Consider the following 12,851-nt stretch of genomic DNA (forward strand, 5'->3'; position numbering starts at 1 on the left):
TTTTCCTGTCACTAAATTATTTGTAAAAAGAAAAAACATTCCTAGAATCGACTATCATTTATTATACAGTAGTAGCTCGCACCATATACATGATAATAATGCCAAAATGAGTATAATGTCTAAGCGGAAAAAGTAAGAATGATCAAATTTATAATGTTTTTTCATGTACACCTGTTTCAGAACTGTACAAGAATGTATATTAAACATCTGTATTGATCTCCCTTATGTTGACATAATAATTAAGAAAATCAAATACCTGAGAACAGTATTCTGGAAAAATAATGTTTAATCTGTCTCTTTGTGGGTCAGGCTTAAGCTCCAGATCACATGTAAAAGCTTTAAGCAACTTGAAAGCCACAGCTACAAACAATTATTTCGATCAGGTACTGCTGGAACACAAAACATTAAAAACTAGAGGACACAAAAGACAATCACAAAGAGACTGCTGACACATCTGTGCTTATAAAATATCCTTAAACACTTGATTCTGAGGTCGCTCTGGCAACAGATGTTTGCCCAGCAGGTATCACATTCGAAAAGTATGTGCGTATTTTCCATTGAAGTCGTCACGTTGCTTCAGTCCTCGTCATCCCTTCCATAGTTAATAGTCTGTAGTTCACGTGCTATGAGCAGTGCTATTTCCTCTGTGCCTGCTGCAACCACCCTGCACGACATGAGGTCCAGGGCTCCGCCTGAGAGAAGGAGACACAAAGCACAGATACATACAGTCACTTTTTCACTGAACCACTACTGGAGCAGTTACACAGTAAGGCCGGATAGGAGGCCAAAATCTGTATGACGAAGCTAGGAGGCCAGCTTAGAGCCTTATTATCTATGCCCACATCATCAGGCAAACAGGATTCATCTATGTAGTATCTTGGTATAGTGTTGTTCTTGCCATTCACTGCTTCACCAGTGGAACACTGTGGAGATGATGCAATATGAAATCCACAGTTGGAGAAGGGCTGAGCGCCTTGCTGGCTGCTCCTGGTGGGGCTGAATACTACTCAACCTACATCTTGTAACCAACTTGAATAAATCTACTTAAAACTACATTCTGGATGTGGACTGGATTACTACAATCTATGCCCTCTCAAAGAACCTGGGTATAACTGGATACATCAGGAAATATTTGAAGCATAGTTCATACCCTTCATCTTGGCAGCAGTCTCTTGGGAAACACGTGGGGTGTTTTAACATCCTCCTTACGTTAGAACTGCTATCCATGAGGATGCCTCAGCAGTATCAGCCACCATGTCCCTGCTTCGTTAATTGTATGCTCACTAGCTAATGTCAAAAAGGTCTACTAGAACCTTAGAGTGCTGGGAGCTCCATTGAAGATAATGAACTGGCTCAGGGCTAATAATGGCCGGTATAAGCCTTGTGCTCCAACATTGCAATGTTTGTCTTGCTGTTCATTTTGTTTAGAACAGACTACCCTCAAAATGTGGAATATTCTAATTGCCTTATGTCCCTTCTACCTCGTTCTATGGCAGTTGCTACAGGCCCTACCACACGTTATATACCCTTGCCTTTGGTCTGGGCCTATAATTCAGGTTCAGTGCTTTTAACAAACTGAATAGCCCTCAGCAGCGGCCTTTAAGGCTATATTACAGTACGTCTCATAGAAACGGACACCTTCCAGACATATCTGCAGTTCTAATCGCCGTTTCCCAACTACTTGGACAATGACTACAACACATCAACACGTACCTGAAGTGTCAATCACCACTCCTCCAGCCTCTCGGATTATGACTGTAGCCGCTGCCAAGTCCCAGCAGTGCAAACCGAACTGGTAGTAGGCCTCTGCAGCACCTGAAGCGAGATAGCACAGCGACAGTGTCGCACTCCCCATTATACGTATCCTAAAAGAGAGAATACATTTGCATGTCATCATATGAAGCACCACTTAGGTTAAAAATAATAATAATGTGAAACAAACTACCATCATCATTTGTGTTATTGTATTTGTATTGGAAACTACACCAATAGCATAGATAATTCCTCACCAGTGTGGTAATCTTGCCCCCAATTACAACCAGTGGCACTTCAAGGGAAATGGGCCACTTTATCAGACTGGCGCTGGTATGATTGAGGCGGGGGGAGGGGAATATATTAAAGATGAATACTGGAACTAAGTCGTATAAGATAGACCACCCATCACCAAACTGTTAAACCATTCACTACAGCTAAGTCAACCCTGTTTCCTGAGCACACTCGCTTCGACTGCCCTTTTTCTTTAGTTGCCGTGTGTGATCTTGGACAGGTGTGGTTGCCAGCACTTCTCTGCTAAATGAGCTTCACTTGCTTGATGCATTTTTTTTTGTTGGAATTTCTTTATTGTTATTTCAAGAATATCGGCAATATTCACATACAACCATATAGTTCAGAGCTGACATTATACATATTTGACATTGCAATACATAATTAAGGATAATTTCATTATATGCGCTTCTTCAGAGATTCTTTGCCCATCTTACATTTAGTAACGAATAACTTTTCAAACTTTAAAACCCCCCTCCCTCCCCCTACCGGGTCTAACCATCTCGAAGTCCATCTATCTCGAAACTAGGCCTGGGAGTCTTCCTGCCTTCCATCTTGACTACGGGTTGTAGCCTTAGTGTGATGTTCATCTTCTTGTGCACTTGCTCGATGCATTTAGGAAGTCAGTGCAAAGTACGCAAATTCCAGCCTTCGCTTTCCCACCTTTTAGTTTGTGTGATCCTCGGCCAATCACTTCACGTCCATGTGCCTCCGTTCTTTGCCTGCCAGAATTAGGCACTGAGTAAAAAATTATTTGCAATGCAATAGGTCTCGCATTTAAATGCGATACCTATTGCATTTCAAAGAAGCGCCTGCCATTGTCCCGGCTGCTTCAAAAGAGAAAGCAGCATGGCGCGCTGGACGTAAGTAAAGCACTTCATGACTGCTGCACGAAAAACTCCATAAAGAAAATAGTGCTGCTTACACACTTAAGAACATGTAACGTGTAACAAGCGAAGTAAAGGGGCCAGCAGCCATGGGAGGTTACAGATGAAGACAAGGCGGTAGTATGGAGGAACTAACAAGCCTCTTTATTAATCAGATGCCAGCATTTAGGAAGGACACTGACACAAGCCAATGACAAACACGTGCGGCGAGTGGGCAGGGCTTCTCTTCAGCACTCCACTACAGCAATCTCGCTGAGCAGCGCATGCGCACTGACTCGGGCTCGACCTAAAAAGGGGAAGAAAAAAAAGATAGACCACCCAACCTGTTCTCTGCCACCATCCTTCAATACATATATCATCAACAATCTCCACTGAACACAGTATATTTTACAGCTATGAAAGGTCCCACAATGACAGGAACACTACTCTAAGTCTTATATCTTTGTGTTTCTTCACTTCATTTGGTGATGTATCTCCTAGACCTATCAGGTCCATCTGAATCCCAGGATAGCATCCCCAAGCCTCCCATACTTTGAGGTTGAGCCTAGGCAGTGCGCATGCGCCATCTTCGAGATATGCTGTATTCATTCTGTGGGCCCAGAGCCTGCCTACAGCTTTTGATTGGCTTATGTATGTGTCCTTTACAAAACGTTGCTTTTAAGTGGTTAATGTTTTGTTTGTCCCACCTTTTGACAATTGTTAACTCCCATAGAGTATCGCTGCAGCCAAATTAGAACAGAGAATATAGCTCTGCAGTGTAAATTGTAATGACTTGTGCTATCATATAGCACTGACTACCTCAGTTTTCGCAATTTCTATAGCACTGCAATAAACGGATGTCCCTATTATCAACTTTTAAAGCTGTGCATGAACATCTGACCTGATGGTTACAGACCAAATTCAGCATCCAATGCATAATCCTCTAAGTCAGTGGTTCTTACCCTTTTGCCGACCTCCACTTAATCATTACTGGAACCAGGGGACCCCCGCTGAATCACTACTGACTCTACCAAATGACTCAGTACTGGAAGCCGGGGACCTCGACCTAAGCATTTTCGATGATTTGAACTGCATAACAATACCAAATAAAAACAGAAACTAACATGCAAACAAATATGCAAATGGTGAAATATTTTATTGAATTCACAAATATAAAAAAATATATAAAAATTTCAATTTTAATGGGAAGGTTAAAGCTTTTTTAAATTAATTTGGGGCCACTCATTGTCCATACCATATTCTGTATGGTGCCCATGCACTTCTCCCACAAATCAATCTGAGGATATTACCTTAATTGTTAGCCTCCAATTTCAAATTCCTATACATTTACAGAATGTTTTAAAATTTTCAATTTTACTTCTTTTTTATATTTACTTTAGGGATCTGTTACAGTCAGTTAATTTTCTAAGCAGTCGTGGATCCTCAGAGTTGACTTTGTGGACCTCAAGGGGTCCCTGGACCACAGAGCCACTGCTCTAATCTATCTTGATGGCGTGTCAAGCAATGCACACCCAAGAGTTGGTTGGGAGAAATAGCATTGTCCATATAAAGAAGTTGGTTTTCTTTTAGACACAAAGTAATAAACGAAAAACATTTTAAATGGCATTTTCATTTCAAACAGTAATGGTTCTATGTTTGTTTGCCATACTTTGTTATTGTCATTTCATCAATATTGTCTTATAGGGACTTGTTGTCATCCTGGTGGATTGGGAATAATCTTTATACTGTAGTGGCTGGATTCATGCTGGTCTTAATACTGGGAACCTTGGTGATCTCCAGTGGCAATAAAGCCTTAACCCAAGGCAGAAATTAGTTCATACCAACAAAGAGTTTGTAGCTAATACCAACTGTCATGTTTATCTATGAACCTTAGTTGCCAGTCTGAGACTTTGAAGTCCTGCTGCCATCTCAAACAACATTTTTCTAACACGGTTTCATATAGACTGCTGCCAAGGGCTATACAGGTTGGTAAAGGCCCTGAACCAGAGCTATAAGCCTGAGCTGAAGGTGAGGGCCTATTATGAGGGAGAGTGCCTTTAACAACTGCTATAGCCAGAGATGGACGGGCAATAAAGCTTTTAGAACATTTCACCTACTGAGGGTAGAATTTTCTAAATTTAAAAGGGAGAAACAGAAAGACAAACACTGGAATGTTGGAAAACAAAGGCTAATACCAGCCATTATTAGCCCTAGTTCATTGTCTTTAATGGATCTCCCAGCATTCTAGTGTATGGGTTTACTGCCTGGACCAGGATGTCTCGTATTGATCTTAAATGACTTATTGAACAAATCATTCAGAAGTGCCGTACATCTCATTATTGTGCATGTAATGTTACCGGGCTGTAGAGAAGAACCAAATATTTTAGACTTACAGACTGAGGGCTATACCGGTTGATAAAGGCCATGCATCAGAATTATATATTGAAAGAGAGTGCCTTTAACAACTGGTATAGCCGAGGCAGAAGTGCTATAAGGTCACTAGAACAGTCCACCCACTAAGGGTAGAATGTTTTAGATTAAACAGGGAGAAATAGAAAGGCAAACATTGGAATGTTCGCGCAGACAGCTTATACCAGCCCTTATAAGCCCTGAGCCACTTCATTGTCTTCAATGGAGCTTTGAACATTTCTATGTTCTAACATAGTTTTATAGCTCGCTGTAGAAGTCTATGCCGGGCATTAAAGGCCCTCTCCAACATGCAGTGTGACATGATACTAGCTTTGTTTAAAGCCTCAGACGCAGCTAATCTGCAGACCGCACAATCCCAAACCGGACGTGGCAACACCATACGTTACGCTTACATACCACACCAGGCATAGTTATACCCAGCTGTAGAAATTCATATCTCACACACTGGCCCTATTGCTAGCAAATGAACCAGCGGTATGTGACGCCAAACGTGCTCCTTGGACCCCTACCTGCATATTCAATGAGCCACAAACGTCGCACTTGAGACACTAGCCAAAACAGACAAGGCGGTCCACTAAGGAGGAACAAACACGACCGTACCCATCAGCGTGGGGGGGAGGGTATGTTAGTTACGGAGTTGTCAGAAACTGTTATAACATACTCTCTCCGAAGTTAATCGTATGAGCACTGGCTGTATGATACCAGGGTTTGCTGGCCCCCCTTGTGAGATGAGGATCCACATAGTTTGAAGAACACGATGTATTAACAGACTGACGGCTGGATGATAGAAATATGTTAGCAATCATACCTGGGAAGTACTGCTCAGGAAATTCATGACATGTAATTGTTTATTCTTCATGTAAGAAATGCTGAATAAAATAGGTTTCGAAAGAAAAAGGCCCTCTCCAGCGTTAAAGGCTCGAACTGAAGGTGATGACCTTTAAAAAGGAAGTGGTGTAGCCCAGCTATGTTGTGGTATGAGGGCAGAATGTTCTAATTAGAAAAACAAAGGTCACTCAAACTCAAAGGGGTTGAAATCCCCCTCAGTTCCAAAGCTTTTGGTCACAGCTGTGAATAATCTAGTTATTAGCCATGCGCAGGGCCCCGGCTGTTCGCTTTCGAATATTCACAGCAACATGTGAAATGGGGCTGTAGCTCAGACCCGGGTTCTCCTGGACCTGGCTGAAGCGCTTTTTGTAGTTCAGCCAAGCCAGGGAAACCCAGGAGCTGAGTAGCATTCATACCTCCCTCGATCTGAAGCCCTAGTGACATTGAGCTACGGGAGGAGGGAAGGGTGAAGGCTGCGTGTGTCCTCCTGCAGGGCCTCTGCCTTTTGCTTTCCTCTGCCTAGTTAATATATTTTTGAGAGGAGGGGAAAGAGAAAGGCAGAGGGCAATTGAAATGTTGAGAGTGGCAGGCCGATACCAGGTCATATAGGCAGCTGCTGCTACATTGTCTTCAATAGAGCTCTCAAAATTTCAATGTTCTAATAGGTGGTAAAATACGTCTCTTTGTAGATAGGAGACTGGTGGGGAAGCAACTGAAACCAAGCAGTAATGAGACCATCGAAAGGGTGTGAGAGGTGGGAAGAAACTGGACAGTTACATTGGAACACTGACCACTGCTCATTAAGGTCCTAGGAGAGGCCAGCAGCTTGGGAAAGCCAAGGGCTCCAGTGATAGGAGGATGGAACTCGAGAACTCCTGAGCTGAATGAGGTGTTATCTGAAGGCTTTCTTCAAAGCTCTCGAAAAAGAATACTTTCTTTAAGTGAGTAGTAAACCTGATGGTAGTGGTGTGAGTTGAGGCAAAAGGGTTAAAAAGGGTGCAAAAATGTGAGCTTTTTCCAAGAAGCTCCCATGCAAAAGAACAACACAGTACTTAACTTTCATCAGACTGGTTCATTTGCAAAGGCACCAACTTAGGGAGTGGTGCATTGGGGCATATTTTGCAGATGTTGAGAAGGCGGTAGTGGGCAGAAGTGGAAGTTAAAGTAATGGAGTTTGACAGTTTTATGTCATTGTGAAAAGGGACCTGTTCCAAGCAACTGGAGTTTCTAGGAAACAAAATGGAAAATTATATTCTATAAGCAACGAATGCTGGAAGTAAATGAACTGAACAGAGCATCAAACAGCAGAGCCAAGAGGGAATTCACTATGCAGGCATGGGGTGACAATAAAGGAAACGTGCTGAAGAAATGATTTGGTGTATTCGATCAAGACACACTAAAATGACTCTAGGTGAGCACGAAGGTGGTGTCAGTAAAAGTCTTTTTACAAAATCTGGATTAAAGAGGGGTGGAGAGTTTGTTGGCAGTAAAACCCTAGGTATATAAGCCCTTGCAGAATTAAGTATATGGAAACCATACTTAAATAGAAGATCCTGGTGGCAAGCTTACACTAGACAAATTATATATGAGATTGGCATTTCAATCGACTACCTGAGACAGTGTCTCGGGAGTCCTAATAAAAGGGGAGAACACAAAAATGACAAGTGCTGGCTGTTCCACAAGATAGGCTACACTGCTGTAGATTTGGGGCAGAGCTTAAGGTATAAAAACACTTTTGTTTCTGTTAAGTATTCAAATTATCCGCAAGCAAATGCAGAAATCCAGTCAAGCTTGAATCAGATCGCATGGGTCTTTATCCAAATCTCAGTAATAGAAATCTCTACTATTGCTTAAGAACTGTTCCAATGCCACATTTAACACTTGACCTAAAACGTGTAGTGCCTGCGAGGATTATCTCTTGGTTTAGAAAACATTACAAAAACTAAGTATTGGTTTTGGAAATGGTGATGAGCACCGGAAACCATCGGCTCAAATTAAGCACTGATTGGCAATCCTAGCAAATGAGAAATGAAAGATAAGATGTTTATTTGATTCAGTTTCACGGTTCTATCTAGTCTTGGAGATGTTCTTAGAGTTAGAATGTACCCTCGCAGGGTGATACACTAAGACACAGTTCAATAATTTCAGATAGATTACTGGGTAATTCCCTTGCCCTATTTTGGTACAAGAAATCTGACACTGAAGAAGTCTGGCCTGGACTGGAAAGAACACTTTGTGAAGCGTCCCTGCTGATTAATGGTTTCATTTCTTATTGATGAGAGAAATCCTTGAAGCTGCCAAATCTAACCTCCATGGTATAGAATACCTGACATATTCCCTGTGATCTTTCTCTACTTGGCTGATGCAAAATACACGTGACCATAAGACCAAGACATAGCGCAATTAATCCCTTTACTGAGAGAAAATCTGTGTGTGTTGTGTGCATTTGTAAAGTGCACTATCACCCACGAGGGTACCCTGGCATTGAAGAGGTGTGTGAGTCTAACTCTACTTATGGTAGATTGGTTAACTGAAAAGCCATGTCTTCAGCTTCTTGCAAACTTCAAGTACAGAGGAGGAGGAGGTGGCGGCTTTGATGTGGAGTGGAAGATCGTTCCATGCATTGTAAGAGAACACTCATCCTCCTGATCTGCTTCTGTGTATGTGTGTGCGACGTCTGCAAGTAAGAGTCCTGCGGAGCGGATGTGTCTGGGTGGTTGGTGGAAGGAGATGCATGTTTGAAGGTGTTTGGGAGGAGTTTGAAATTAGCACGTTTGTGTATCGGGAGCTAGTGAAGCTCCCTGAGGCGTGGTGTCCTGAGAGTTCTGTATGGGAGGTTAAGGATGAGTGTAGCTGCAGAGTTATGAATGGTTTGTAGTCTTCTGGTGAGTTTCTTGGTGATCCCAGCATAGAGGGGGTTCCCGTAGTCCGGGTGTGAGTGATGGTTTTTCGAGTGTTGCTTGGGAGCCATTTGAAGATCTTCCTCACCATCTTCAGGATGTGGAAGCAGGATGAAGGGATGGTGCTGTCTTGTGCAGTCATGTCCAGTTTGCTGTTGATGAAGATTCTGAAGTTCCTGTCTTGGGTGCTGGGTGTGAGTCCAATTTCAGCCGGCCACCAGTTAGAGACCCACGGTGAGGTGTTCTTGCCGAAGATGTTGAGCTAGAGACAGTTGGCTGGCATCCAGTTAGCAACTTTGGTCGTGCAGGTAATGGACTTGTGTCTTGCGCTGGGGTTCTGAGGGGCCCCCCCGGAGTGGATGTTCTTTATGGAAGCAGTTGTTTTGACCATGGTGATGATGGGTCATAAGGTCAGGGTTCGTTCTTCTGCCATCATAGGAAGTTGAGTCGCCATGGTGATGAAGTGCCTCTGAGGGTCGAAGTTGCTGTATATGGAAGTGATTCTATTCGAAAAGAATTCCAAGAGCTTGTTGCAAAGGTGTTGCGAGGTGGTGATGTTGCTGAAAGCGCTGTGAAATCTTTTATGCTGGCTAAGGCTTCCTTACTGCTCTAAGTGCTGGCATTGATGTGATGTGCAAGAGCTGCACGCTTCCATGTTCCGTATCTGAGGGTGGTAGCATAATAAGGCGGATTTGAAGATGTCTTTATCTGTAGTATCTTGCTCTCCATTTATGCTCCAGTTGCTTGCAAAGGTTTTTCATCAGCATGATCCTCTGTGTATCAACTGGCCTGTGGTTGGGCTCTTGCAGTTGGGTTGTGTTTGAGGAGTGCGTAGGTGTCTGCACATGTGGTGATACCAGTTTTGGTTCTTGATGGCTTTCATAAGTTGTTTTAGTGCTCTGGCCAGGGCACAGAGAGGGTGGACACCCATCCTTCTGAGATGCTTTTCCAGCTGCAGCGGGCGGGAGGAGCTAACCCTCAGCGGCATATCCTTTGGAAACTAAAACCTTTTATCCACGTGGCCGACCTTACAACTGCGACTCATGCACTTGTACTCTTGACACTTGACTATGGTAGCCCTACCCTTTTGGACCTGCCGAAAACCTCCTTTGCGCCTCTGAAGGCTACCCTTAATGTTGCAGCTAGGCTCACCATGGGTTAAAAAAAGGTGATCACATTACCCCGGACCTTCGTGCACTGAATTGGCTTCCCTTCGAAGCCAGGATGCATTTCAAAATCGCTTGAATGACCCACAAAGCGCTGTACCACAATACCCCTGCCTAATGGGAGGCAATAGATCCTCAAGAAACACGAACTCCCTACTTCTCAAGCCACAAAAATTTAAGAAAAAGAACCCCTACAACCATTTCTTCTTTGGAATGGCCCCAAACATCTCTACCCAAGGGCATAAGACGCAACCCATTCACATCCCTCTTCTTGAAAGAAGTAAAACAATTTCTATTCAACAGATTCCTCTCTCTCGGAGGGTCAGGCCGCTGGTACCCCTACCCCACAATCCCCACGTAACCTGTGAATCACTACCTTGGAGAAACTATGTCTACTCTCCCCACTCTATAGCTCCCTCCCTCTTCTACCTCAGAACCTAGTGTTCACATATTCTACTGGATATTGTGTTGTTTAAATTTTTTATATTCTGGTACTTGCAATTTTATTTATGATTATGTAACTTGAGTATTTGTGCCTAATTTGCTTACATATACCTTTGTATATAATTTACTCTTTTATCTTTAATATGTATTCTTATGTACTAGTTATGTTCCTCGTGTTCTTCGGTTGTACTTACTCTGTAAAGGGCTCTGACACCTTCTGGTCATGTTTGCGCTATATAAAACTCCTCAAATAAATAAATAAATACATAAATTCGAACTAAGTCAAAGGCCTTTTTGACATCGAGCATGATAATTGCCGCCTTTGTAGAATTATTAGAGTAATAGTCAATCGCCTATAACAGAAAGTTGGTGTTATATTAAATAAACCCAGATGGCAAAAAGCCACTTTGGTCTAAATGGACCAAATTGTGGTTGGAGAGGGCTAGCCTGGCCACAATGATTTTGGCAAACATTTTATAGTCGCTGTTCAGCAAGCTAAGTGGGCGATAAGAGCCTGGTTTGTTGGGGGTCTTCTCTTTTCAGGAAGCTGATAATTACTGCTTCTGTGAATGATCTGGGAAGCTCGCACCCTTCAAGAATCTCATTAAACAAAATAACTAAAAACTTCTGGCCTGATTTAGAAGTCAGCGGAGGGAATACTCCGTCACAAATGTGATGGATATCCCGTCGCCATATTATGATCCCCATAGGATAGTATGTGATCGTAATACGGCAGGCGGGATACCTGTCACAATTATGACAGTGTTCCTTCCGCCGACTTCTAAACCTGGCCCTTAGCTACTTGGGCTTCAAACACCATGTAAATTTCAACCGGTAAGCCATCGCATCCACATGCTTTAGCACTGGGGGAGAACCTTATCGTGTCTTGTAGTTTGCGGTAGCTTGTGACTCGCTGGACATGGCCGGCAATAGAATATAATGCAGAAATTCCTTGAAATGCAAAGGAAGGAACTGTTAGGTAAAAGCATAAAGCCTTGTATAGTGGTCCACAAACACTTTACCTTTCAACTCAGATTGCGTAACCACTCTGCCTTCTACTTCAACAAATGGATTGCCTTTATAACATAATTATTCCTCTTTTTCTTGACTGACCACGCCAAGAACCATCCTACGTGCTTGCTCTCTTTGTAAACATTTTGAACGCAAGTATTTTGATGAACAATTTCCTAAGACATGTAATATTTTTTTAAGTTTTGGCGCGCTTGTTGGTCCTTAGTTCTAGTACTCTGTGTTGGACCATGGAGTGAGTGAGCATGGCCTGGTTGGGTTCATACTGCAAAGAAGCAGCCTGTTTCAATAACTTTATTGATTTGCGCTCTAAAAGAAATCGCCTCGCCCTGTACAAATGCTTTGAAGGCCACCCACACTGAGCTAGAAGAGGCTGAGCTTAAATTTCTTTTGAAAAATGAATCAAAAGCCGATCGCATAATCATAACCTAGCTTTCATCGGTTAATGATGATCTATTGAGGTGCAAATAAGGCCATTGGGGCCTCTGCTCCTTCAGTGACACCTCAACGAATGGGACTGAATGATCTGAAAAGGGATTCAATAATATCCCAGAATCTAGTCTGCTCCACAGATGGGAAATCAAAAAAAGTTGATTCTTGAAGCAGAGTTGTATCGTTTCAAGAACCACTTGAATTCTCTCCCCTGCATGTGATCCACCCACCAAGGATCCAATTGGGCGAAATCGCTACACAGTTTTGTTAATCGACGCAAGAACCTAATCTTACTTTGCTGCTTCTTGGTACATGAGCAGTCCAGTTCAGTATCCTGGATGATAATGAAGTACCCCCAAGTACAAAGAGCCCCTCTAGAGGTTGAATAAGGTTGTGGATTTCTCAGAGAGAAGAATCATCGTCTTCAATAGGACCATAATAACTAATAACGTGGATAAGCTGCTTGTGGACCGTCAGACTCGCCAAAATCCACCTAGCCCTAGCATCCCTTAGTACCTGTTGCACTTCTCACACTAAGTCTCATGAAATGAGTACTGCCACCGCCTTTACGGTAACACAAGTGTATGCATAGTAAGCACTTGAAATAAATCCAGGGACACTGGGTTGTTTGGCCGAGACTTTGAGAAGGGTCTCTTGAAAGTGAATTATCTATGCTTTTGATGAACTAAAGCCACGCCAAAATGAACCTAAAT

At 42.8% G+C, this 12,851-nt stretch overlaps 1 protein-coding gene across 2 annotated transcripts in view; it reads right to left on the reverse strand.

Annotated features, from left to right (window-relative positions):
* Window positions 1-268: 268 nt before the first annotated feature.
* Window positions 269-12,851, reverse strand: part of IMPA2 (inositol monophosphatase 2) — a 278,123-nt gene continuing 265,540 nt past the window's right edge. For both annotated transcript variants that reach the window (XM_085618988.1, XM_085618987.1), the window contains exons 7-8: window positions 1,714-1,865; window positions 269-692 (exon numbers count right to left, since the gene is read on the reverse strand). In XM_085618988.1, the coding sequence (XP_085475114.1) occupies window positions 577-692; window positions 1,714-1,865 (268 nt within the window). In that variant the 3' untranslated portion in view covers window positions 269-576. The remainder of the gene's footprint in view (window positions 693-1,713; window positions 1,866-12,851) is intronic.

The sequence above is a fragment of the Triturus cristatus genome, chromosome 7 (assembly GCF_964204655.1).
Source record: "Triturus cristatus chromosome 7, aTriCri1.1, whole genome shotgun sequence".
NCBI classification, from domain to species: domain Eukaryota; kingdom Metazoa; phylum Chordata; class Amphibia; order Caudata; family Salamandridae; genus Triturus; species Triturus cristatus.